Below are 25,753 nucleotides of genomic sequence, written 5' to 3' on the forward strand. Positions count from 1 at the left end.
TAGCAATAATCGTGCCAGGTAAACCTCATTGACTATAATACTGCCACTGCACAAAGCTATGATATCAAAATACAGTTTGTATTTCCCTCCTTGGGTTTATAATAAGCTATCAAACCTCTATTTAATACATTTAGCTTTATAAGCCTCCCCTGTGCATGGGACCTACTTAAACTAAAAAAAAAGTTTGTTGTTAAGCTGAAATTCACATTTAATGAACCCCCTGCATTTTCATTTGTTAAATCTGGCCATTGTATTGGAAAACACGGTACACACACCATCTTCATCCCGACTTATGGAGACTTCATTCTTCCAAACGCTCAGGCCAAAGATGCCGGCATCTTGCTCTACTCACTCTTCTTTCCTTCGCATCCCACATCCAATCTGACATCCAAATTCCACGGGCTCTACCTCCATAATATCTCCACAATCTGAAACTTTTTACATCTTCGCGGCTTCCATACGGCCCAAGATACCGCCATCGTTTACCTTACTAACGCAGCCTTCTAATACTTTTCCCTTCATCTAGTCTCCCCAGAGCAAACAAAGGGATCTTTTAAAAAGTAAATCAGGACTTCCGGCCAAGATGGAGCTGTAGGTAGACACACTGTGCCTCCTTGCACAACCAAAATAAGGACAACAACAATTTAGAAACAAAATAACAACCAGAACTGAGAGAAAATTGAACTGTATGGAAGTTGGACAACCAAGGAGATAAAATAAACACATTCATCCAGACCTGTAAGCGGGGCGGAGTCGGGCAGCCAGATGAAAAGGGGTCGCTGCACAAAAAGTGGTGGCACTGGGTGTGAAAGGCACCTCGGGTGTGCCGGATGGCAGCCGGTGGACCCTGGGTGCGCAGATGGTGGCTGGCAGATCCTGGGCGCGGGGTGGCAACGGCCAGACCTAGCGAGGCGGCGATTGTGAAGCGACGCATGCGCGCAAGGTGGCTGACCAGTTGGTCCCACGTTCACACGCAGATAAACCAGGCAAAATTGGGGAGCAAGACAGACCGTGCAACCCGGGGTCCCAGCACAAAAATAGAGTTTCAAAACACCAACTGAAAACACCTGTACAAGTTGAGTCGGCAACAAGAGAGACTCCCAGCCTCACAGGAGAGTTCATAGGAGAGACCCACAGGGTCCTAGAATGTACACAAACCCAGGCACCCAGGAATCAATGCCAGAAGGGCCCAGTTTGCTTGGGCGGGGGGGGGGGGGCGGCGCGGGGGGGGGCGGCGGCGGCGGCGGAGCAGCGGAGAGAACTGACCTGACTGAGGAGCAAGCGCCATTGCTCCCTCTCTGACCCCGCCCCCACATACAGCGTCATAACCCAGCGACTGGGTTGCCCCGCCCTGGTGAACACGTAAAACTCCGCCCCTCACACGTAATAGGTGTGACAAGACCAAAAAAAAAAAAAACAAAAAGGCCCAAACGGAAGAACAAATCAAAGCTCAGAAAAAATACAACTAAGCAATGAAGAGATAGCCAACCTATCAGATGCACAGCTCGAAGCACTGGTGATCAAAATGCTCACAGAATTGGTTGCATTTGGTTGCAAATTACATGAAAAAATGAAGGCTACAATAAGTGAAATGAAGGAAAATGCACAGGGAACCAATAGTGATGGGAAGGAAACTGGGACTCAAATCAATGGAGTGGACCAGAAGGAAGAAAGAAACAACCAAATAGAAAAGAATGAAGAAACAAGAATTCAAAAAAATAAGGAGAGGCTTAGGAACCTCTGGGACATCTTTAAACATTCCAGCATCCGAATTATAGGGGTATCAGAAGGGGAAGAGGAAGAGCAACAAGTGGAAACCTTATCTGAACAAATAATAAAGGAGAACTTCCCCAATCTGGCAAAGGAAATAGACTTCCAGGAAATCCAGGAAGCTCAGAGAGTCCCAAAGAAGTTGGACCCAAGAAGGAACACACCAAGGCACATCATCATTACATTAGCCAAGATTAAAATGAAGTACAGAATTCTAGAAGCAGCAAGAGGTAAGGGGACAGTCACCTACAATGGACTTCCCTTCAGACTGTCAGCAGATTTCTCAAAAGAGACCTTACAGGCAAGAAGGGGCTGGAAAGAAGTATTTGAAGTCACGAAAGGCAAGGACCTACATCCAAGATTGCTCTATCCAGCAAAGCTTTCATTTAGAATGGAAGGACAGATAAAGTGCTTCTCAGATAAGGTCAAGTTCAAGGAGTTCATCAGCAGGCCCTTATTATATGAAATGTTAAAGGGACTGATCTAAGAAAAAGAATATAAAAAACATGTATAGTAAAATGACAGCAAACTCACAATTACTAACAACCACAACTAAAATAAAAATGAACAAAGCAGATAAGTAGAACAGGAACAGAACCACAGAAATGGAGATCACACGGAGGGTTAGCAGCAGGGGAGTGGAAGGAGGAAGGTACAGAGAATAAGTAGCATAGATGGTAGGTAGAAAATAGACAGGGGGAGGGCAAGAATAGTATGGGAAATGTAGAAGCTAAAGAACTTACAACACATGGACATGAACTAAAGGAAGGGAATGTGGGAGGGAGGAGGTGTGCAGGGTGGAGGGGAATGAAGGGGGGGAATGGGACAACTGTAATAGCATAATCAATAAAATATATTTTAAAAATATATATGAAGACCAAAGTCCTCACTATGGCTGACCAGCTTTTATGGATCTGTTTCCACACCACCCCCTGCATCTCTTCTCTGACCTTCTGTTCTCTGACTCTCCCTCCCTCACGTGGCTCCAGCTCACTGACCTCCTTAATGTTTCTTCAACAGAGGAAGGCACACTCCTGCCTTGGCTACTCTGCACCTCCTGCACCTACTGACTCCGTTGCTATTTCCCCAGGACATGCATGTGGCTCACTCCCTCGCCTCCTTCAAGTCTTTGATCAAGTGTCACCTCTTCCGTAAGACATTCCTATTTAAAATTGCAACACCCACCTGTCCTTGGTGACACTCACTGTCTCTCCTGCTTTACTGTTCTCCAAGTACCTACCAGGTAACAAGATACCACCTAGTTTCCTTATTTGTGTTGCTAAATGTCTCCACACCTAGAGTAGTAGCTGGCATATAGAGAGGATGAATATTGGTAGACACAATATTATGTCCACTAATTATTAGTGGAATAAATAAATCTGTCAATCGACAAATCAATGAGGCAGTTGGATAAGTCAGTAACAAGGCAAGAGATGAGTCCAGGACATGGTGGAGGGGCTGGTTTAAGATAAGAGCAAACAGAAAGAGGCAGAGAGTGTGGCTGGAGGCACCAGTGAGTCGGTGGTTTTGGTGATGGGAAGATGAGGATGTACCTGATTACTTCTCTGCAGATGCGCGTGCATCTTCGTACTGGGTTATAAGCTCTGAAAAAACATTTGCCGGCAGCCCTCTCCCTGAAACCCCTCAGTACTAACATGAAGAAGCACAAAAAGACTCCCATGGGAAGGGTTTATTTAACTGAATCCAACTACTACTGAAGGATGTAGTATACCCAAAATATGCCTCTTTGGCTAATGATTATTTGGAGTTAAAGGCCCTTTAAAAAAGACAGATGCCAGAAGGGCTCTCCGACCTTCCTTTTTCTCCCTGAAGTCAGGAGATGAAGCTCCCACGGGAAAGATATCCTCCCTACGCCAGGAAGAAAAAACATTCTTGTCACCAGAGATGGGAATCAAGGCCGAAGGGAAGTCAGTACAAACAAACCTTGTTAAACTAACCCTTATCTTCCTGGATGAACCGCCCGAGCCCCAGCCCCGTTGCATGGTCACAGTGTCACAGTTTACCATTTCTGTACAATCTCTGTGCAGCTTGGTGTCTAAGCAGGTGGCTAGCATGGTGGGCCTTGGCATCTGAGTTGGGTAAAGAAGCAAAAGCCAACCTGAGGAGGGGAGAGGGTGGAGGTTCTGGCTCAAGCCGGAGTACAGATGGGATAAACTAGACCAGTAGGAGGTGGCAGTCAGAGGGCAGGAGGCTGACAGGTGAGAATGCATTTCTCAGCAGTAGGTGAAGATTTGAGTTACTTGCAGAGTCTAGGGTGACACCGTGGAAGTGGGCGGCGGAGGCAGGGCAAATCATTTAAGGTGAGAGGATCAAGGCCAAAGTATTGAACAGATTGTATCTGTCAGTGATTTTCTAATGTTTTCACTCTCACATCTACTAACTTAAAAAAACAAAACAAACTGTGTCTCTGCTCACCCATGTAAGTTAGTCTCCAAAATGTTTCATAAGTTCACATGAATGCAATGAATATATCTTCTGCCATATTTTTCATACTGACATTTTAAAATAAAACCAGTGTATTACTCAAATATATCTGGTGGAATAAAAATACCGCATCGTACATTTTTAAAATACCAGTAAATTAAAACTCAACGTTGTTTTCCCCCTGAAATTACATTTGCATTCTGCTTCCCTGACAGAATAGCATCCTAATGGTGTCTTTTAATTTTTGTGTGTCATTTGATGAGTCTATTATAATTCTTTGCAACAGAAACGCATTATGTCTGTAAGTTCAAAACTTCCTCCTGAGTTGACTATTACAATTATTAGTTTACAATTAAAATGCTATGAAATTGACAATTTATTAGAAGTAAGTAAAAGTGTATTAAACATGATAAAAGATCTGGGAGTGAGAAGAGGGGTTCCCCAGCATGGGTATTTCACACGCCCCTGGCACCCCAGACACTTCAGTGTGAGGTAGCTGAATGGGTTGGTCTCTAACCCAGCGGGGGTCCGAGACTGCCAGGGATCAACGGGAGGAACGAGCTGGTTCTTTTTCTGTTTGGGAGGTGGCGTGTCACAGTAAGATGGTGACAAGTAGACAGCTTTGCCCTTTTTTTTTCCCCAAATAAGCATGACCATGAAAAGAGAACTTTCCCTGTGCCCACCATCCTCGCTTAGACTTCACACTTGGCTTTCATCAGAACGCACGTGCAACTCCTCTCCAGAAAGCTTTCCCAAATGCGTCTCGGAGTCAGGGAGGGAGCCCAGTGCCTCTCAGTGAACAGACACCAGCACATCGGACCCTGCTTTCCTGTGACTTTCTGGCTCCAACTATGGTGGGATCACCTTATTCTTCATAGCTATTGATCTTCCCGAAGATCCCGGCTAATTTCAAGGTGAAACAAAGCACAGGATTCCTCACACTATCACGGAACTCTACTGGAAATGATAAATGGCACTCGGTCGGTGGCGCTGGGGTAATTGGCTACTTCTCATCCCAAAGCCCCTCTGCCTCATACACAGCTCAGGTTCTGGTTCAGTCGGCTGAAGGGACTTCCCTATCCCTTCATGGAAGTGTTCGACCATGACATTGATTTAAGCAATTCTGCCTTTTCAATAAATGCATTTTACAGAAACAAATTATATTGCTTTGAAATAACAAAGAAAACTTCGAAGGAAAACAGTTCAGTTGATCTTGACAGGTTGTTGAGCCAGAGGAGTGCCAGGATATTAAATTCTAATAAGCCTCGGAGCCCAGAGGGAGCACAAAACTTTCACCCAGAAGTCAGTTCTCACACCTTCCTGACCCATGTGGTAATAATAAAATGTGGCTTGAATTCAGATCTTCACGATTACTTGCCCTCGGTTTCCTCAGAAACAGGAACAAGGGTACTAACAGTGGTCTGTCTCTGATCACAAGTGAAGGTGACAGTCCCTGTGTGCCCAGAAATCAAGGCCAATTCTAGTGGAAAAAAAAAAAAAAACAAAAACCCTGAACAAGCGAAACTATTTGAAAGATGTAGCTAATAGGCTACATAGCCTATTATATTTGACAGACAATTCTTACTTGAACTGTATTACTATTTGTTTTATCAGGTCCCTTTCATCTATCATTAGAGAGAGAAATCGTATTAATTCAAGATGAGTTTTAACACAGTGAAGACTTAAATAGACAGAACATAAAGTAAATCCTTCTTTCTTCTTTCTCTTAATGAGCTATGGGGAATTCCTTTATTCTTCACTGTGTAATTAATTGTAAAAGCTCTGAATGGCCAGTCCCACTAAATCATACCTTCCATTCATCAGAATTTTCTCAAAGGAACATTAAACTGATTTCGAGGTGGAAAATACTCAATGCAACACTCAAGCACCGTATATCCAAAGCTACTACACACTTTCTGTGCCCAAAACCGAACAACTTTTTAGTCAATATTTTGCTAGTCTATAACCACTTTTCTTAATCTGTGAGAATTTACTTTTTTTTAAAAAAAAAAGGTGACAAGAGTTTAAAATTTATAACCAAAAAAGCAAAACACACTCTGTAGAGCACAGAAGAAAATTTCTGATGTTTGGGGGAGGTCTCAGGAAGGCACAAAAGTGCGGTTAAAGTCCATCTTAAAGGCTTGGAATTGCTATTTGCTGCCATTTCACATCCTCGTTGAGCGTGACAGCAAGTTCTTCTCTTGGAACTAAAATCGTTACAGCCCTCTGAAGGCATGACTCCCTATTACTAACCTAAAACCTGAACCCCTGCAGAGAAAACTGGCCCCTTGGCCTAACACCTCCGATTCTCGGTGGGAAGTTTCTAAGATTAGTGTGCTACATAAATAAGTTAAGGGCGCTGGTCAAAGTAATTGGATCTTGCTGTTCAAAGCAAGTATGTAGCAAAAACAGTGCTGTCTGCACACAGTCAAGAGCAGGGAAGGGAAAAACCCACATACTTAAAAATACAAAACAAAACAAAACACATTGAAACTCAAGCACTGGATCCTCTCTCTGACTCTACTTGTTTTGAAGCTGAACACAGATCTGACTAAAAGCTTCTCTAACAGTTAACTAGAAGAGGAATACAGGCTACTAGGCAGGCAGCTTTAGAAGCAAGGAAGAACGAAGACCATTTAAAAAAAGCCAAATTATTTTAAACACCAGCCTGAAGCAAGTGGGGGAAGAATGAAGGATATCGCTGTGTATTAACTCAGTGCCAAGTCAAAGGACAAAGTCTTCGAACCTTCGCTTAATTATGTCCTACCATACGCCGAAAGGGATTGAAGGACATAGTTAAGACAGGATAGTTTTTATTCCATATGATAAAAATGTGAAAGACTAGATTTAGTGCTTACAGGTGCACAGCTACCCAAGACGCCAAAATCTGCAGCTCTACCCAAAATTGGAAGTTGGAAAATTTTTAAATGCCGGAGAGTGCTAAATCAAGAACCTACCAGCAAGTGGGTGGCTGAGGAGGTTATGGGGAAGATTCTAAGGGGCTTTTCAAGGCTGAAGCGACCTTAAACAAGTCTGCCCAGGGACTCTCGCTCAACCCCCAAGGAAGAGCATCTGAGGGGCTGCAGGGTCTCTCCTGCGATGAGAAAGCAGGTGAGACTGAGGGACTGCCGTGGAGCTGGGATAATGCCAGTTACTCTAAGCTGATACAGATAATGCTGGTTGATACCATTGGGGGTTACAGAAACCTGTATTAAGGGCACATTCCATCTGCCTGTAGCTAGATAAGCGCCTTTCAATGGAGACGCTCCTGTTTTATACTGATAGTCAGGAAGCTGCGGTGATTGACCTCCTGTGGCTAAAAGTATTCCCCAGACTGAGGTGGCAGTAGTACTCCAAATTCCCTTCCAATCCTTTGATTACACATCATGCAGAAAGACTAAATTTGCTGTTTTTCACCCTTACCAATGATTATGTACTAATCAGACCTTTTAATAAAGGGAGCATAGAGTGTGGGCTGAGTTGTCACAGGCTACACAGATGGACTTTAATAACACTGCTTTCTTTTCATTATATTTTTAGGTAATCTCCTATTCACAGGAAGTGATACCAATTTTCCACTTACCAAAGCAATATGCTTCCTTTTTAAAACAAATTGACATCAAAAAGTGAGTCATTTTTAAGAAAAGTATTGAGCAGCCCTGGATGGTGTGGTTCAGTGGATTGAGTGCCAGCCTGCAAACCAAGAGGCTGCCAGTTCGATTCCCAGTCCGGGCCAATGCCTGGGTTGTGGGATCAGGTCACCGGCTGGGGGTGTGTAAGAGGCAACTGATGGATGTTTCCCTCACACATCATGTTTTTCTTTCTCCCTCCCTCTCTCTCTAAAAAACCAAAAAGCTTTTTAAAAAAGTATTAAGCAAACAAAATTTTAAATATAAAATTAGAATGGTATGCAGAAATGTCAAAACCCATCAAGATCATTCTGTCTCAAGTTTGGAAAACGCTTTAAAGTCATTACCACACACACGAATTAAAAGCTGCAATGTTATAAACTATTAATAACTTTGGGACTAGAACTCTTCCCTCCAATGTTAAGGGAAGTAAATAACATTTTTAGGAAAGCCCACGTTAAGTCACTCGATTCACAGCTGAACCAACTGCAGGCGAAGGGCCAGTGACCCCCTGCGGCCCCCAGAAGCCCACAGCTCTGGAGTCTGGCCCTCACACTGACGTCGGACATGAAAAAGGAGCTTTGGTATCTCCAAGTGACGTATGGAGTTTAGAAACACAGATAACTTATACAGATTTGGGCGACGTCAGACTCTGAGGACGTGATGCAGGGAGGGGTGAAGACTTGTCCGGCTTCACTCAGACCAACTGCTCCCTCCAGAAAGGCTCCTCTTCCTTTCGGTGGGGAACGAGGACAGATTTCTCAGAGGAAGCCACCTACTGGGTATATAAAAAGGACTGGGAGCGGCAGTTTTTCCAGCTTACTGTAGAGATTTTGAAATTTTAAGATTTTGTACTTTTTTCATGCCTGCATCCAGGCAACAGATGAGTTATGAGTTCATGGGAAGTCATGACCAAAGACTCCAGCAGACCCACAGTTCCAACTAGCTTTCCTGGCCCATTGCCCTTGCTACTCTAAGTGAGAGTTCAGGTTCACAGACACGCTTCTCACCTTCTGGAGACTTCCAACCGGCCATTCCCATCCAAGCCCTCCACCGGAAAAGTGGAAGCTATTAGAAGAGAATGATCTCATTTTCCCAACACCAAATTTAGCAAGCCGTCTGCATTTACAAGGATTCACTCCAGAATCTAAGCACGACGCGGCTACAGACTTTCGTCCTGCTTTGGTCACTGCTTCACCCCAAGTACCGAAAACGGTGTCTTGTAAATTATAGCTGCAGGACAAATATTTGACTAAATTAGTAATACTGCCTCTGCCTTTCCACACATGAACTGGGGCCCTGTGCCAATCAAGACAAACCCGCCAGGAGTCCCAGTTCTCATTTGTCATCTGCCTCCTCCTCACTGCTACAGTAATGCGCTGCTTCCAATGCAATATTCCAATCGGCATTAACCCTGCTCTGTCATCTCCGTAACAGTTAAAATCTTCCCTTTGCACACCTATCCCATTTCTCCCCTATACATCAGAACTCAAGTTGTCCAAAATTGCTGACGCTACTTCCAACCCTTTCTGTTCCCAACCCTCTACAACCAGTCCTTCAGCCCCTAAACTTGCAGCCCGTTCAACTTAACCACCTCCCAGCCACCAATCTTGCGGTGAATTTGCAGTCCTTCTCTTTACTGGACAGAAGTTGAGAGATCACTCTTCCTGAAGCTTGCTACACCTTTGTTTCCCACATGCCACATTTTTCTGGATGGCTTCCCTGAGATCTCCGAGCCCCCTTCGCTGGCTCCTCCCCATTTTAAATACTCCAGCACCACAATCCCCATCATCACCCCCTGCTCTGGATCTACATGGCTGCTACTCAAAACGTGGGCCCCCAAACCTGCAGCATCAACAGCACTGAGGAGCTTGTTAGAAGCATAGCATCTCAGGCCCCATGCCAGACCTTGTGGATCAGCCTGCATTGTTAAAAACCAGGTGACTCGTATGCACACTAAAATTTGAGCACAATTCTATTTACAGGATTTCAATCACATGACTTTTAACTCCATTCATAGGCTCAGAAATATTTCTCTTCGGTTCCCCACCCCCCATGACATGCTAGACCCCACAACACCCGTCAGATGGATCAAACCTAAAGGCAAAACAGAAATCTTGATTTTTTTTCCCCCTCAGGCCAAATACCTAAGAGTCATCCTGGGCATCTTTTTGCTTCCCAATCCCTGGGCCAAAGCACACCTGTCGGCTGTTCCTCTGCGACACTGGCAGAGTCCCACCACTTCCACTACCCTAGTCTAAGTCATCAGTATTTTCGGTGCAAAGATTTCTGGGTCCCCAAAACCCACTTTCACCAAGGCTCCCTACAGTCAATTTTGCGTGCAGTACCCACAGTGATCTTTAAAGAACACACACCCCTTCCATATGTGGGCTTCCAAGAACCAGCATTTTCTAGCCCCTTCCACGCTGTGTCAAATGCTCTGCTCAGGTCCACTGATAGGCTTGTTCTACTTCCTCCCCCGTATCTTTGCCGAGTTTACTTCCCAATTTCTTTCTGATCTCAGCTCAAAGATCCCTTCCTTGGAGAAACCTTCTTTAATCATCAAAACTAAGACTGCTCCCTCTGCACTATTTTTTCTTTTTTCCACGCTGGGCTTTCCGTTTAGCAGACAGTTCCGGCATTACAGGTATCTGACTCTCCCACTAGTCTCTGGCCCACAAGCAGAGACTTTGTCTCCTTCTGAAACCACCACTTAGAACAGGGTCTCGCACACAAGGACTCAAGGACAGCCTTCAGGTGTTGTTGGTGCGATTGTCGGGGGTGGGGGCAACATCTCCCGGCTGTACAGGGTCTGGCAGACCTAACACCTGCTCGAGTGTGGTTGGCAAGGTAGTAATAGGGGTGTGGGGCAACTTACAGTTTTCATTTGCACGTTTCACCTAAAATGTCACAAGGTGTGCTTGAGTGTGGTATTGTTCTATACAGAATTACATACTCATGATTTTTTAATAAAAACGGGCGTTATTTGTGCCAGGCCCGGGCTACGCTGACACACAAAAACCCGGGTTTGGAGAGCACACCAGCGGTTTTCATCCGGTTCAGACTTTTATCACACGGCAGCTGGTCCTACAGACTTCTGTACATTAGAACCCCTGGAGGCCCCTTCACGGTTCTAATCTTCAACCACGTTTAAAATAAACTAGACCACAGTTGCTGGGGGTGGGACACAGGTACCAGCCAGTGTGTGCTGAAGCTCTCGAGGCGATCCCACTGTGAGTTAAATTTGGGAACCACTGCTGTACACTGTGCGTTGGCAAGCGTGATGTCAGATACAAAGATCTGTAAAGATATTTTCAAAACTCCCAGTCATACTGTTATGAAAACCTAAGACTTCTATTTCCTGTGTGGTGTAGAACATGAGAAGACATTCACGAAAATACAACGGTCTCAAACACTAGGTCTGAGAAAGAGGGCATCTTTCAGACCTAGTTTTTTCACATTTGTTCTCATGTGGACGCTAATCCAGATCCGGGCACTTCTGTTTGGAAGTTTATTATTTGCTGATATGCTGAGTCAAATTGATGTATGAAAAAGTGTTGACTTCTATGTATGTCACATCCGAAAGCCTCTGGGGGCTTGGCACACACTCATATCTTTAATGGCATTGGGTAAATAGCGCTATCCTGATAACAAGGATGTAATTACTAAGACAAAATGCTGTGCTCTCAAGAGAGCAAAGAATTTTATACTCAACAAGTTACAATAAAATCAATTCTTAATCATGCTGTCTAATATTCCTTGCTCAAGAAGTAACATAATAAACTCCAGTCATCAATCAAAATATCCCTAGAACCGAAGTTAATCAAATACTGTGCATTCACCTGTCTCTAAGCTCGCCTTTCAAGTGTCTTCGTACCTCAGAATAAAGGACAAAGTTAATGAAAGAGCAGATCGAGTCACTTGACTATTTAAATCCTCACTACAGGGAAAATACTGTGGATTTCAAAAGAACCTTGGGGACATGTAAGCCCACTTCACGCTGTACACGCACGGTTGACCTGACACCCAGATGACGTGATGACATGCGTAAAAGTCACACAGGAGAGCTAGAAGAGAAAAAAAAACCTTTTTTTTTTTCCAAATAAGCAGACAGAATTTTTCACATGTTAATCAAAAAGAATCAAGATCACCAGATTAGGAAGAAATGAGGAGTAAAAAGTATGTCACACACAGATCTAAAGGACTAGTCAATCCGCTGCCCCCACCCCACCCAAAACCCCCAAATTCTCTGGATATATGGACATAATACCCATCAAGATGCTTACCCTTAAAATATTAGGATTTTGGAAAATTCAATTTACAAATACATTATTAATTGCATTGTTATCATGAAATTAGTTCATTAGATGTGAAGACATCAAACAGCACCAATACCAGAAAGTTAAGAAAGTAAATACACTGTTACTTAATATATAATCACTGATTGGGACAGAAATGAACTATAGCCACTAGCAAAATTATATAAGCTACTGTTCGACATAAAGGCAACATTTAAAGATTAGTATATGCCCTTTTCCCAGTGACAGGCCTGTGTCGGCCTTCCAGCAGCGGGTCAGTGTAGAAAATATTAAATAAGACACATTTTCTAAAATTGCTCAACCTTGACCCATGATCCTACGGAATCCAAACTTGGCCAGTATAAGCCAACAGCAGCGTTTTTGGTATTGTAACTACCCTCACCCGTTCCAATGAAAACAAAACACAACCCCCGCATTAAGCATTAGACAGACTGGATATGCCTCTGAGCGGCAGCAAGGCATTTCCAAATGGGCTACTAACGGTGTATCAAAATGCCACTAATGAAAAGACAGCAGCAAATACTCTCATTAAGAGCACATCATTCCACATGGAATCCCAGATTACTATCTCCAGTTCCCTAGATGCCGGGAAGACTAGAGATGAACGAGTGTATGTAAATGGGGCTGGGGGAGAGAAGCGCTAACAGGTATACGGTGTTCATATTTTAAATGCCCGTGACAATTTTATTGTTTGCAGAGTACTCCAACTATTATCTAATTTTTTTTAAGCACGTGGAACTAAAATGCTAACAAGACTTTGGTGTTAACCCCCCCAAAACAGCATTGCATTTCAGGTGAAATGAACTAGACATGGCTCGTGAAGTGTTTATAATGCTCACACCACCCTCTCCCTATTTTTTGCCCCTTTCATCAGGTGATCTAAAGACTACCTGGTTTGAAATATTTGGTAACTCAGTGCAGAAAATTAAGGTCACAGACAAAGTACAACAACTTTTAATACACCATTAATACTAATGATTAAAAATTATTGCATAGTCTTATGCATTTACCCTAAAACATCTTCTGAAAGTAAATCCTGAAAGTATTATATAAAAGACAACCCTTTAAAATGTGGATGGCCTTTACTACCTCGATCTTCTCTCCTTTTTTGTCTTTTCAGTACTTTTGTCCATTGTTTTCTCATTATCTCCCCTGCACTTTGGGCAATACCACTTCCCCTTTGGTTTATAGGTAAGTGAAACACACGAAAAGTGAAACCACTCGATTGGACACTGTTCATTATCACATCCGATCATCTCCCCGTAAGACACTTGGTTACATAAACAGTATGTAGGTTCATTGGGATCTATCGCAAACTCAACAGGTGAAGCTTCCCTTTCCTGCTTGGCCTTGGAGCGTTTCTTTTTCTTGGCTGACTTGGATTTCTTTTCCTTAGGTGGCTGATCATCACAGTCTTCAATGCCATTAGTCATGTGGCATAAATCACGGCTTTCACTGGGCCGCTGTCTTCGGGGCCTCCGTGAGGATCTTTCTGGTTGGCTGGAATCCATTTTTGCTTTATCCGAGGCTCGTTCACTTTCAGCAGGATCTTGAAAACACTGGGAGTGTAGCTCCATTTGCCTTGCCCGATTTTCCACCAATTCGAGCATCTGGGTGACAATCTGAATTTTTTCATCTCCCAATTCTTGACTATTGATTAATGCTCTCTGGAGATGCTGCTGCAGGCGTTTCTTCTGGTTTAAATCATCTTCTTTCTTATATTTCTCATAGACATCATCAATTTCCTTTAATGTTTCTAAAAAAGGAAAAGAAAAATCAGAACGTTATTGTGTTGGCACATACAGCATTTTTCAAGTTATCTTTCACAGAACTGGAGAAGTTAGAATGAACTCAAACCATAAGGCCACACTGTTCTTTAGCGTGTGGACATTAAAAAATTATTTCCCACATAAAGACCACATGTTATGCCATATAAAAGTACATTTAGAAATAAAAAGGAAGAACACCAAACTCAAATACTCATTAATCTATATTAAAAGGGGGATGTGCAGCTAATAATCAAAAGTATTTTATGTGGGCAGACTCGCAGTATGCCCCTTGTCTAGAGTCTACCTAGTGTCATATTGCCTATTCTTAATTTGAACTTAAAAACGATCCCGTATATCAAATTTATCAATACATGTTAGACTCTAACAGTAAAACAGATTCAAGGACTAGGTGTCCAACTGCATTTATAGGATTTGCAGTTCGGTCAGTGACTTGCATGACCCCACAGACACTATACCCTCACTTTTTATACACCCCTGGACTTTTTTTTTTTTTAAGAGTTTAATTGTTTATTTCCAGAGAGAGGGGAAAGGAGGGAGAAAAAGATCAATGTGTGGTTGCCTCTCAAGTGCCCCCACCCAGGGACCTGCCCAATAACCCAGGCATGTGCCCTGACTAGGAATCGAACCCACAGCCCTTGGGGTTGCAGGCCAGCACTCAATCCATTGAGCCACACCAGCTAAAGCACCCCTGGACTTTCTTAAAGCAGACAGAAGTAACCCTTAGTTTCCCATCATATTAGTTTTAATGGCTCTTTTATTTTATCACGTGAGAGGTATTTCTGAAACCCAAACTATTTCCAGAGTAGGTTTAGGTTCATATTCTGGGATCAATTGGTTAAGCTACTAACCAAGTTCCAGTAAAGTCAGCATTGGGTCATTATACTTTTGTAGATAACTCAGCAGTTGGTTCGAAGCTCTCTGAACTGCTGATTTAGGCACTGCATAGCATTTGGAACACACTTAAATCAATAAAAAGTAGCTGAGTCACTAGAAGGTGTACAAAAATCTGAAAATATACTTCAATACATTACCAAAATTTACATAAGATTAGTTTTTATGCAAATCTATGTTTTTATCCTCATGAGATTTAACACTATTTGAAAGAGTTCTGTGTTACTAAAAGTGGAGGAACAAAAACTGAATTCTAATTTATCATGCCACAATGCAGATCGCTGCTGTATATGCCAATATTATTATTCTAATCATAATAACAGAAATGTTAAGACAAATAAAATACATATATTGGGTCTGTCTGCAAGTAATGTAATATAAAGCAAATATTAAACATATCTCTTACGATTAGCTCCTCCCTGGAAACTGTAGGTACTCACAACTGAGGGACAACTGTTTAACCTCAGATATGTGACAAAGTGGCACTACGCATCTCAGCGTACTCACACCTGCAAAGCATATTTTTAAACAAAGGTCATATCCAGTCCATCTGCCTAGCTAGGCGTTTAAGTGGATTTCTTAAGAACTTAAATTGCCGCCCTGGCCAGTGTGGCTCAGTTGCTTGGTACATTGACCTGAACACGAGAAGGCTATGGGCTGACTCCCTGGGTTCCATCCTCGGTCAAAGCGCATATGGGAGGCGACCAATCGATGCTTCTCTCTCTAAAACCAGTGAATATATCTTCAGGTGAGAATTGGGGGAAAAAAAAGAACTTAATTTCCCTCCAGGAAAAATAAGGAAGATATACTATTCCTATGTACCCTGCCCAGGACACAAAATTTGACAGTAAAAAAATAAAGGAAAAACTTATTTCAAATATTCTTTACCTAGTAACCTAAGAACTTACAAGCTAATTATATTATAAAATACTAACACACTGATAAATGAGGTAAAAATTCACATTTTTAAGACAACTTAATTATAAAGTAAAAAAAGGAAACACACTGAGATCCATCGATGTGATAAAAGATTTTCTCGACTCCCCACAGCAGCCCCATACGGAGGCCATCACTTCTACAGGTGGAAAAAATGAAGCTCAAGGGTAACCCCTGACTGTGACCTCTGCCAAATGTGAATATCTGGCTCTACCATTTAAGCATTTTCTACTAAGCTGAAAGAACGGCACTTGAAATTATTAAACTTAGTTCAAAGGTTATTTACCTAGGAAATTATGAATAAAAATGCTAGAATAAAAATTGAGGTTCTCTAATCACCATGTCCATAACAAATGCTTCAGCTTTAAATTTTCTTCATTTCTATTTTTAAGTTTTTAGGGTTACTTTTAAGTTTCCTCAGTAATTTCTAAAATGCCTCAGATAGGTAGGAGAGAAATTTGTTTAACTGCTTATACAATTTATATCACTAGATATTGTAGTATTAGATCCAAAATCAGAAGGTACTTTAAAACTAGCAAAGAATTTAAAAACATGAATTTTTGAATGAAGAGCATGCAGTTTTTAAAGCTAATAAATGTAAAACTATGAAAGCTGAACTTAGTAAGCATGTGAAGAGTGAAAACTAAATTGTTATTTTTCTGTTAATCTTGAAACTAACCACAATCTTAAAAGAGCTGAAAATTTCCACAATCTCTCAGTCTTTTAAGGCCTAATACTTTTTCTCATGTTACCAGATGATGATTCTGGATGATCAAAATGGAAGATTTTTCTGTAACAACCTGTCCTTCCCCAATTCAAATGACAAGAAATAGCTTCATTTTTGTAAAGGCAAATATAGTATGTGTCTTTATAGAAATGTAAAAACCTGCAAACTTTACTAACTTCAGAATTATATGAAAAATTTTAAATGTTAAATATAAAGTTCTTAAGTATATCTGTATCATTTTTAGGTTACAATGCATGTACAGTGCATTTATTTGCTCCATTATGTCTAGAAAATGTCTTCAGAGAGCTTTTCTGTGAAAAACAGAAGTTAAAATAGTTTAAACACAAGCCCAGCACCTAAAGTAGCCAGGCTGTGGGGTCCAACATTCCCCACCTAACTGTACAAGGTCCTTAAACTCCTTGTAAATTTTAATTTACCCATAAATGAAATTGTTACTTCATAGGATTGAGGATTAAATGAGATAATGTTCTAGGCTTGAGACAGCAAATAACACACAGTAAATAATCAATATTAATTTTCATCCTCGCTGAAATGAGTCCTAATCAATCATGGATGCAGAAGGCTGAAATAAATTACAGATTTGAAAACAGACATTATTCTAACATGCTAAGGGCCAGAAAATGTCACCAGAGAAGCGGGTTCCTTAGAGACTAAATCATTAGATTAATGACGCATCTAAAAAAATAGAGAACGGGTCGAAGTTATCTCTTTAAAGTCCATATGGCTGTTTCCACATAATGCTCAAGGTCTGTTCCTGGATTCAGGGTTAATAAAAGCACAACGGATTCCCATTTGAACTTCTCCCCTCCTGGTAGCAGGTGAAGGATCCACCAATAGCAGATGATAAATGATACTTTTCGTAAGAAACGCCGATTCCCTGAGCTAGCTCTTCGGGTCTGACCACAAAGGGTGGTTTTGCTTCATTACTTAAACTTGAAGGGAGGGGTTAAAGGACGCCAGGCGGTTGCCCAGTCAACCACCCATTTCCTCCTGGGGCCCGGAAGTGACGCAAGGCCCGGAATCTACGCTGTGCCAGGGTCAGCGATATGCCAGTAGCTGGCTGTGTCCTCGTCATAATTGAGTGGTTGGGAAAGACTCGAAAAAATCGCCACAAACATCTTTCAAACCCCAACACTGACTCTGCAAGGGGCGGGCTAACGTCCCGCACGGCTCCGACGCTCGCCCAACCAGCCACTTCTGCCCAAACCTTGCAACGACCAGCCATTACCGAGGCGGGCGGGAGCGCGCGTCCGCGCCCCTCCGGTGTCTACGTCACGCCCGCAGGCCACGCCCCCAGGAACAGGGTGCCCTCCCCGCCACACACACCCCTCTTCCTCTACCCGCAAGGACCCCTCCTCTTTTAACCATTTCGCTGAAGGAGCAAGGAACAGGCTATAGTCCGGAACTCTCCCCGGGGCGGGAGAGGGGTAGGGACTCCCCGATTCCCGAGCCGGGAGCCAGGGAGCGGAGGGTGGGACCTCCTCGGAGTCCGCCTTCGCGGTCCAGTCTCGCTCCCTCCCCCCGCACGTTCCAATGCATATGCTCTCAGGGAGTAAGGGCCAAAGGGGGCTGGGGGAAGCCAGGCCCCGGAGACCTGCGGGAGCCCGGACACTCACTCCTTACGGTCACAGCCCGGCTGCACGCTCCGTCGCCAGGGCAGGAGGGTCTGCGGCACGGGGCAAGCCAGCGCCGGAACAAATGCTTGCTACTTAAAATGGCTGATTCCCCTCCACGCCAGCTGCAGCCGCTGGGTCTGCAGCGGGGGCTGACAAGCAAGCCCCCACCCCCAACCTTGAGATCCCACCGAAGTCCTCGCCGACTGCAGCAGAGGAATGGAGGGCCGCGAGCCCGGTCTCCCGTCCCTTTCCCTGGTCCCACACACCAGACCCGCTCTCTGCACTCGAGGACACTGTCCCAGGAGAAAAGGAAAGTGTCACTTCCTCGGGCAAGCTCCGAGCGACCGTGCCCGAAGGCCAGCGGGTCCGATAGAGAGGAAGACCCGCATGGGCAGCCGCGCGGCCCCCTACCTTGATATTTGTTGTCCAGCTCCCGCAGCACAGACACGTTCCTCTGCATATCGTGGGGCAGCGACTCCACACACTCGAGGTAGTCCTGCACGTAGCAGGTGAGGAGCCGGCTCCGCTCCCCGGTCAGGATCGCCGCCGACGAGTAGAGTTGCTGCTGCTGCTGCTGCTGCTGCCCTAACATCCTGCCGCTGCTGCTGCCCCTCGCCGCCGCCGTCGCCGCCGCCTCCGCATCCAGCAGCCACACATGCAACAGCCACGGCCGCCGCGGCCCCTCTGTTCCGCAACCCGGCGCCCCGGGCACACCGGCCGTCGCTTAGGAGGGCACAGCCGAGTCCCTCGATCTCCACTCCCCCCAAAAGAAGCCCTCACTCCCCGCCCCCGTGGTAACAAGCCCAGGGGCGGGGCGAGATCAGGGCACCCTCCTTTTTGCCCTCCCTCCCCAGGACTAGAGCAGCGGGGATCCCCCAAGCGGAGCTCGCGCCGGGGTGCCGGGCGTTGACACTTCCTGCCTTCCTCGGAGTCCTCAGATGCTACCAAAGACGTCTCGTAGCTCGGATCCCCATGACAAGCCCTCCACTGCCCCCTTTTCTCCCAATCACCCTCCGAGCCAGTCGGAGAGTCTCTCACTGGACTGCCCCCGCCCCTCCGCCTGCGGCCACCACTGCGCCTGCGCAGGACGCACTCCTATTAAGGCCGGGGGCCCGCCTCTACCGCCCTACCAAAGGGTTCGCATTCTCCCGCCTTCCCTCCTCCACCCGGGCGATTGGTCTGTCAGCTCTTAGTCGGGCCAAACGGCAGGCTTCGCCCCGCCCTCTCTTAAAGGAGAAAGACTGTCAGCCCCACCTCTGCCCAGTGTCGGAATAGAATTTGCGAGGAAGGCTGGCTGACTTTTTCCTTCCATCTTTCCCCCACAGGGATCGGGAAACTTGGCCCGGTTCCCTCGACGTACTGTTACCGATTTCTTCCCCATCGGTGGATCTAGCGCGGCCCTTCGCAAGCCTTAAAAGGAGCAGCGGGCGGCCGCTTTTCGCTGCAACCTGCAGTGAGTGACGCCTAAAGGGACTACGCGACCCAGGATGCAGCGCGCGGCTCCCGGCTGCGCCGCGGCGGTGTTCCCGCCAGGCAGCCGCCTCGCCCTCTCTCCGTCTTGGCGTTGCTCTTCGGTTCGGTCTCTCCTCCCTAGGGCTTCCGTCTCGCCAGGCAGCGGGGGCCTGACCCCGGAGGTAGGTAGTACTCCCGCGTGCCCCCTGCATTTTCTTTCAGTTTGCCAGCCTTTTTAAATCTCCATCCTGGCTTCAGCGTGCTTCCGTCTCCCTGCGCCAAAGTGCCTTGCAGGTTTCGTTCTCCCTCCTCTTTTGGAATCCGGTTTCTTTCAGGCTGCGTTTACTCCGGGAACGTGTTTCACCGGCAGGCAACCTTTAAGAACTTTTTTCCCCCGTGGGTCAGAACGTTTAGGCACTGAATGTCGGCGGGGGCTTACCTGCGGCGTGAGGGGGCACATCGCCACCTTTTCATATCTTTTTACCCTGAGACCAAAAACGAGAGGAAACACAGGGGGTGCAGACTGTAGTCAAATGTAATCGGGAATCAAACCCAGGACCTTAACTACGTGATCGACTGTCTCATCTAATTTCTGTGTAGATGGTCTCCAAGTATGTACAATAATTTGTGTTTGTGGAAGAATTGGATAGAAATAGAACGAATACATAGATAGTTTTAATGGAATATCTGAGGGGAACCTCGGCCAGCAAAGTTCCCCAGGGGAGGGGCGGTGGGGGGAGGGGGCGCTGTAGATGGAAACAAAGAGTCCTTCCCTCCGCATTCCTATTGCACTGGCGCGAACAGGGGTGGCGATTCCCTCTAGTGGAGAATGCCCGAGCCCGTCTAAACGCTTTTTATTAGGTTGGGGAAGTGCAGAGGGATACGGCGCACATGCACAGGACATCAGTCAGTGTCCAGCAGGCTATAGTCATAAAAAAGAACTAACACTATGTATAGATAACAATTAAAGAAACACAGAAATCTTTTCAGGTTGGGGTCTGTGAGACATGCAGGCGCCAGACAGCTGTAAAGGCGAATATCACGAAGTGGGAGTTTCACTCCTTATGCCTTGAACTCAAGCATCTGGGTTATACCAACAGGGTTTTGTCACTGAGCAGAGCCAGCTTCAGAGGACAAAAATGTACATTTCAGGCCTGATTCCCACGGACCCTCGGTGTTAGAATGGAGTCATGCCTGCCTGTGTTATGACCTGGTTTTCCTTGCTCTCTTGGGGCTATAATCTCCAAAACCACACTGGGGAGTCCCCAACAAATATCTATGTAAACAACTCCTAATGTGAATAGTACCCTTGAGTTACTGAAAAGAAAACACGAATAGGTGATAAATTTGGGTGTTTGCAGTGGTGGTATGCCTGTGTGGTGACCTATTCAGAGCACTGTTGAAACAGCTATTAATAGTAAGTCACCATTTGACCTGTGAAATCTAAACCTTGATCTAGAGCAGGGGTGTCAAACTCATTCTCACCAGGGGGCACACCAGCCTCACAGTTGCCTTCAAAGGCCCAAATATAATGTTAGGACTATAGAAATGTAACTACTCCTTAACTAGAGGAAAGGACCTCGGGGCTGCCGCTGGGTAGAATCAAGGTAGAGCGTCAGATTTGGCCCTCGGGCCTTGTGTTTGCCACCTGTGATTTAGAGGAAATATTAAATTTCAACCCAAGACTAACTGAAAGGACAATAGCCCCTGTCGGGCCCTTTTTACCAGAGCTAGCTGTCCTTTCCTTGGCCCTGTCAGCCATAACTAACTTGTTTTTCTCTCTCTCTCCAGACAGATTGTATCCGGGCCAACTAATTTCATCCACAACCGGGAGGACTCCGAGGGACGGGGTTGACCTCATCTGTCACTTGAACAGAGACCCTTGATTCAGGGCCTGCATCAGCTGAGAGGCTAAGAGCCATCATTGCAGAAGGCACGCAAAGACAGACGGTATTCAGCGCCTTCATCCCACAGTAAGGGACAGTGGTGTCAGCGCTTTTGGTTAGGCCACTGGTGTGTCTTCAATGAGGGAAAGGGGAATTTCTTTCAGAGCCACCTCTTGGCGGCCTTTTGGTTTCAGTCTTCCTTCTCCTTCCACTTCCAGGTATACTAGGAAGTCACCATGAGCTAATTTACGAATAGTCCGAACTCGAATGAGTGATCTAGGCCCGGCTGGACTCTGAAGATAAGAGGCATTTCCTCCCTCTGGCCTGAGTTTCTGGGTGTCCCTGTGTGAGTATGGGCCTAGCAGAGGTGTCGGGTCAGTTCCCAACACATGTAGGGGTCTCATAGTTATTTCCAATCACTGTCATATAACTTTTGGCTTGTCCGGGGATGTGCGATGTAAGGCTCGGTCACTCAGCACTCCGAACTCTCCCAGCTGTTGTAGACGACGGGGAGAGAGACTGAGACATGTAAGAGAGGCAGGGACGACCGAGGGGTGACACCCTTGGGCCCTCCTCACAAGGAGCACACTTCAACCCACTATACTTACCTCCTTTTCCAGCAATTAGCCAGAAGAAGCTTATAGAACTGGGTAGGTGGAACGAGAGCAAGGGAAGACAAAACTGAAAAGTAAGAATACCCCAGCTGCCAAAACGGGCTCGGTACTTTCTAAGGAGCAGAAGAGATGTTTTCAACTGCTTCAGCAGCATTGTAAGACTGTAGGATGTCAGGTTGAAAAACAGAACTTAATTCACTTATTATAGACAATAAAGAGCTAGTGTCCATGGTTCCCAGATACAGGCTCTTTAGATCTAGAAGTATGGGAAGAAGTAGGGCAGAAACTGAAATGGCATTAGGAGAACAGGACCCTTATAGGACATCAGGATTTATTAACCTGGAGCCTAGTGAGAACTGCTCTCACCCCTGTTTATACCAGAAACCCTCATAATCAGGAAAGCTCAGTCACAAAAGAAGGGACCTGTAGGACATCAGCGGGTGTGGTGTCCTACGCCGCCTGTGCCGCCAAAGGAGGAGGATGGCTTCCTTTCCAGCTGTCCTGCAGCCCCACTATGGGACAGCTTGCTGGAGGATCTACCTCCTCCCCGTCCTCTATTAGACCCACCTCCGGCCCTTACCCAGAATACTACCTTCATGCAGCAATGTTTCCAAGGGGCTGTGAAAGCCAGAGACTTGGAATTTCTGTTAGCTTTCTTTGATGTCACTGAACAGTATGGGCAACCAGTATATGAACCTTTGCCTTTTAAAATATACAAAGACTTAAAAGAGAGTATTAAGGACAATGGGCTTCAGTTGCCCTACACCATGAAACTCATGTCAGCCATTGCTGCAGCGTATCGGATGGCCCCTTGTGATTGGATTGCCTTAACTAGGACTGTCCTTGAGCCTGACCGGTTTGCTGCGTGGCATTCAGAATATACTTTTCGCTGCCACCTCCAAGCAGCTGAGAATAACGAAATTGGAAACCCAGTCCAGCTTAACATGCTTCTTGGAACTGACCGATATGAATCTGCTGAAGAGCAGGCGAAAATGAACCCTCAAGCTTTCTCCCAGTGCTCCCAGGCTGCTCTCCTTGCCCTGAAGATGGTTCCGGAAACTGGAGCCCCACCTGCAGGCTCCATCATTAATATTCAGCAAGGAGCCACACGGGCTTATATAGATTTTGCTGACAGATTAATGGGAGCAATAGAAAGGTTGAGAATGAGGTAGTAGCCAAGACCCTTTTATTACTATTGGCCTATGAAAATGCAAATAGTGATTGCAAGGCTATGCTCAAGACTCTCAGACTAACCGCCACTGATATTAGTCAGTTTATCAAGGCTTGCCAAAATGTTGGCACAGAACACCATCGAGCCACATTGCTAGCAGCAGAAATAAAGAGGCAAGTTAAATGCTTTAATTGTGGCAGACCTGGACACACCCGTCGGGAGTGCAGAAATGAACAGAATAACCCGAAACACGTGCCTAGTAATAACTGCCCACGAGGTGGCAAGGGCAAACATTGGGCCAATCAATGCAGATCCAAATATGATAAAGATGGCAAACTACTTCCACCTCAATTTGGAAAGGGGAAGGGGCACACAGACTCTGGTGCCCCAGGCTCCCACAGGAGTGTTCCAGGCAATTGTTTTGAACCCATGGAACATGCCGAGTCACTGATCTCCATGCTACCACAGGGGAAGAGCAGAATTGGACTTGGTTACTACCTAGGAACTCATCTAAGAGAACAGGATAAATCCTCATAGCTCCTACAGGGTATTGCCTGAGGGCACTGTTGGGTGGATTTCAGGAAGATCTAGCATTTCTGCTAAAGGGATTTTAGTCCAGCTCAGGGTAGTTGATTCTGATGATTGGGGAGAAATCAAAATGATGATCAGAGCCTTTGGATATTATGTCATTCCTGCCCAAACTCGCATAGCCCAGCTTCTTCCCTATACAGGGCCAGGTACTCAAAATATTAAGAGAGGGGAAGGAGGTTTTGGTAGCACTAATAACCAGTCTGTTTTTCGGACTGCCTCTGTTAAATAGAGCTCTTTTAGAAGTAACAATCAAAGACAAAACCTTCCATGGCCTGCTAAATATGGGAGTAGATGTCTCTGTAGTTTCTAGCTAATATTGGCCTCCAGATGGGCCCCTGGCAGAGGCTGACATATCCATAACTGGCGTATGAGGCGTTTCTGAACCAGGTAGAACGACTGATCACTCAGATGCTATGGCCTGATGGACAGGTAGGGAGAATTCAGCCCTGTGTTCTTCCAGCCCCACTTAATGTTTGGAGATGAGACCTTCTTGCTCAGTGTGGAATGAAAATCACCCTTGTGTTTTTCCTAGTGGCCACTGTTCAGATACCTCCACTACCCCCTCACATGGCTTTCAGATACGCCTATGTGAGTCAATCAGTGGCCACTAAAAGGGGAGAGGCTAGGAAAAAAACCCATGAATTAGAACAACAGTTAGGAACAGGACATACTGAGCCATCTAGCAGTCCGTGGAATACTCTGATTTTTGTAGTTCCTAAAAAATCAGGAAAATGGAAGCTTATACATGATCTTAGGAAAATTAATGAGGTATTTCATGATATGGGAAGCTTTGAAGAACCTTTGTTTACCCAAACCCCAAGCACCCTAGGAAGAGCGATAGGGCCGTTTGGGAAAGCAAACAGCAGGATATTAACAAGGACTGGGACTAGCACCCCCGCAGTTAGAACTAATTTCCGCATTCCGCTTCTGTATCTCGCTTTGCTACATAGACAGGAAGACCCTGTAGGCTATATAAACCCCAAGAATCCTTTGTTCGGGGCTCAGAATTTGGAGACTGACTCCTATGAGCTTGTGCACGTTAATAAACCTCGTACTCCAGAATCCCTTAGTGTCTGGTTGATTCATTTTCCTGTAACATTTCAACGATTGGGCATTCTCCAACCTGGAGTTCCAAATCCAGCCTGCCTACCTAAGTACTGGCCACTTCTAGTCATTGACTTAAAAGATTGCTTTTCTATAATTCCTTTGGCCGAAAAAGAAAGTGATTTGCTTTCTCTGTCCTGGTTCCTAACAACTCTCAACCACTGCAGAGGTTCCACTGGAAAGTTCTGCCTCAAGGCACGTTAAATAGCTCAACTATCTGCCAACATTTCGTCCACCAAACCTTATATGGTCTGTTTGAGAAAGGTTCTCTAATTCCATAATATACCATTATATGGGCAATATTCTAATTGCTGCCAAGCAGCAATTAGATACTGGCCAAGATCTATGTTTACCTAAAAGAAGCCGTATCTCATGCACGCTTAATTATTGTCCCTGAGAAGGTCCAACAATCGGAACCTTGGAAATATACCTGGGGCATACTCTTTCTCACTGGACAATTCAGCCTCAAATGTTCCAAATCAATCCACTGGAACACCCAACCCTTACTAACCTCCAACAACCATTGGGTGTTATTAACTGGATTCCACCTAGCCTAGGAATTACCACCCATCAGCTTACTCATTTATTCAGTTCCTTAGAAGGTGACTCCTATCTAAATTCCCATAGAACTTTATCCCCCAGGCTTTCCAAGAACTAGACCTTGTCAATCAACATATCAATAAAAGCCAGCTCACAAAAGTTGACCACCAATTTTCCTTCAGGCTATTCTGCTTTCCAACTCAGGATTAAGTGGTCAACTCTTACCTCAGTTAGGCAGGATAGAATGGCTG

At 45.1% G+C, this 25,753-nt stretch overlaps 1 protein-coding gene and 1 long non-coding RNA gene across 2 annotated transcripts; one reads left to right on the forward strand and one right to left on the reverse strand.

Moving 5' to 3' along the window:
* Positions 1-13,101: 13,101 nt before the first annotated feature.
* ING2 (inhibitor of growth family member 2) lies at positions 13,102-19,372 on the reverse strand. Its single transcript, XM_037128851.2, has 2 exons — positions 18,556-19,372; positions 13,102-13,919 (listed from the first exon to the last, which is right to left on the reverse strand). Exons 1-2 carry the CDS (start codon positions 18,734-18,736, stop codon positions 13,249-13,251), a joined length of 852 nt encoding a protein of 283 aa, XP_036984746.1. The 5' UTR covers positions 18,737-19,372; the 3' UTR covers positions 13,102-13,248.
* Positions 19,373-19,405: 33 nt separating this feature from the next.
* LOC128626625 (uncharacterized) lies at positions 19,406-24,920 on the forward strand. The gene is made up of 2 exons (XR_008390610.1): positions 19,406-19,778; positions 21,388-24,920. It is a non-coding gene; the product is annotated as an uncharacterized LOC128626625 (long non-coding RNA).
* The last annotated feature ends 833 nt before the right edge of the window (positions 24,921-25,753 follow it).

This window comes from Artibeus jamaicensis, unplaced genomic scaffold, assembly GCF_021234435.1.
Source record: "Artibeus jamaicensis isolate MK-2021 breed Jamaican fruit bat unplaced genomic scaffold, CSHL_Jam_final scaffold_833, whole genome shotgun sequence".
NCBI lineage: Eukaryota > Metazoa > Chordata > Mammalia > Chiroptera > Phyllostomidae > Artibeus > Artibeus jamaicensis.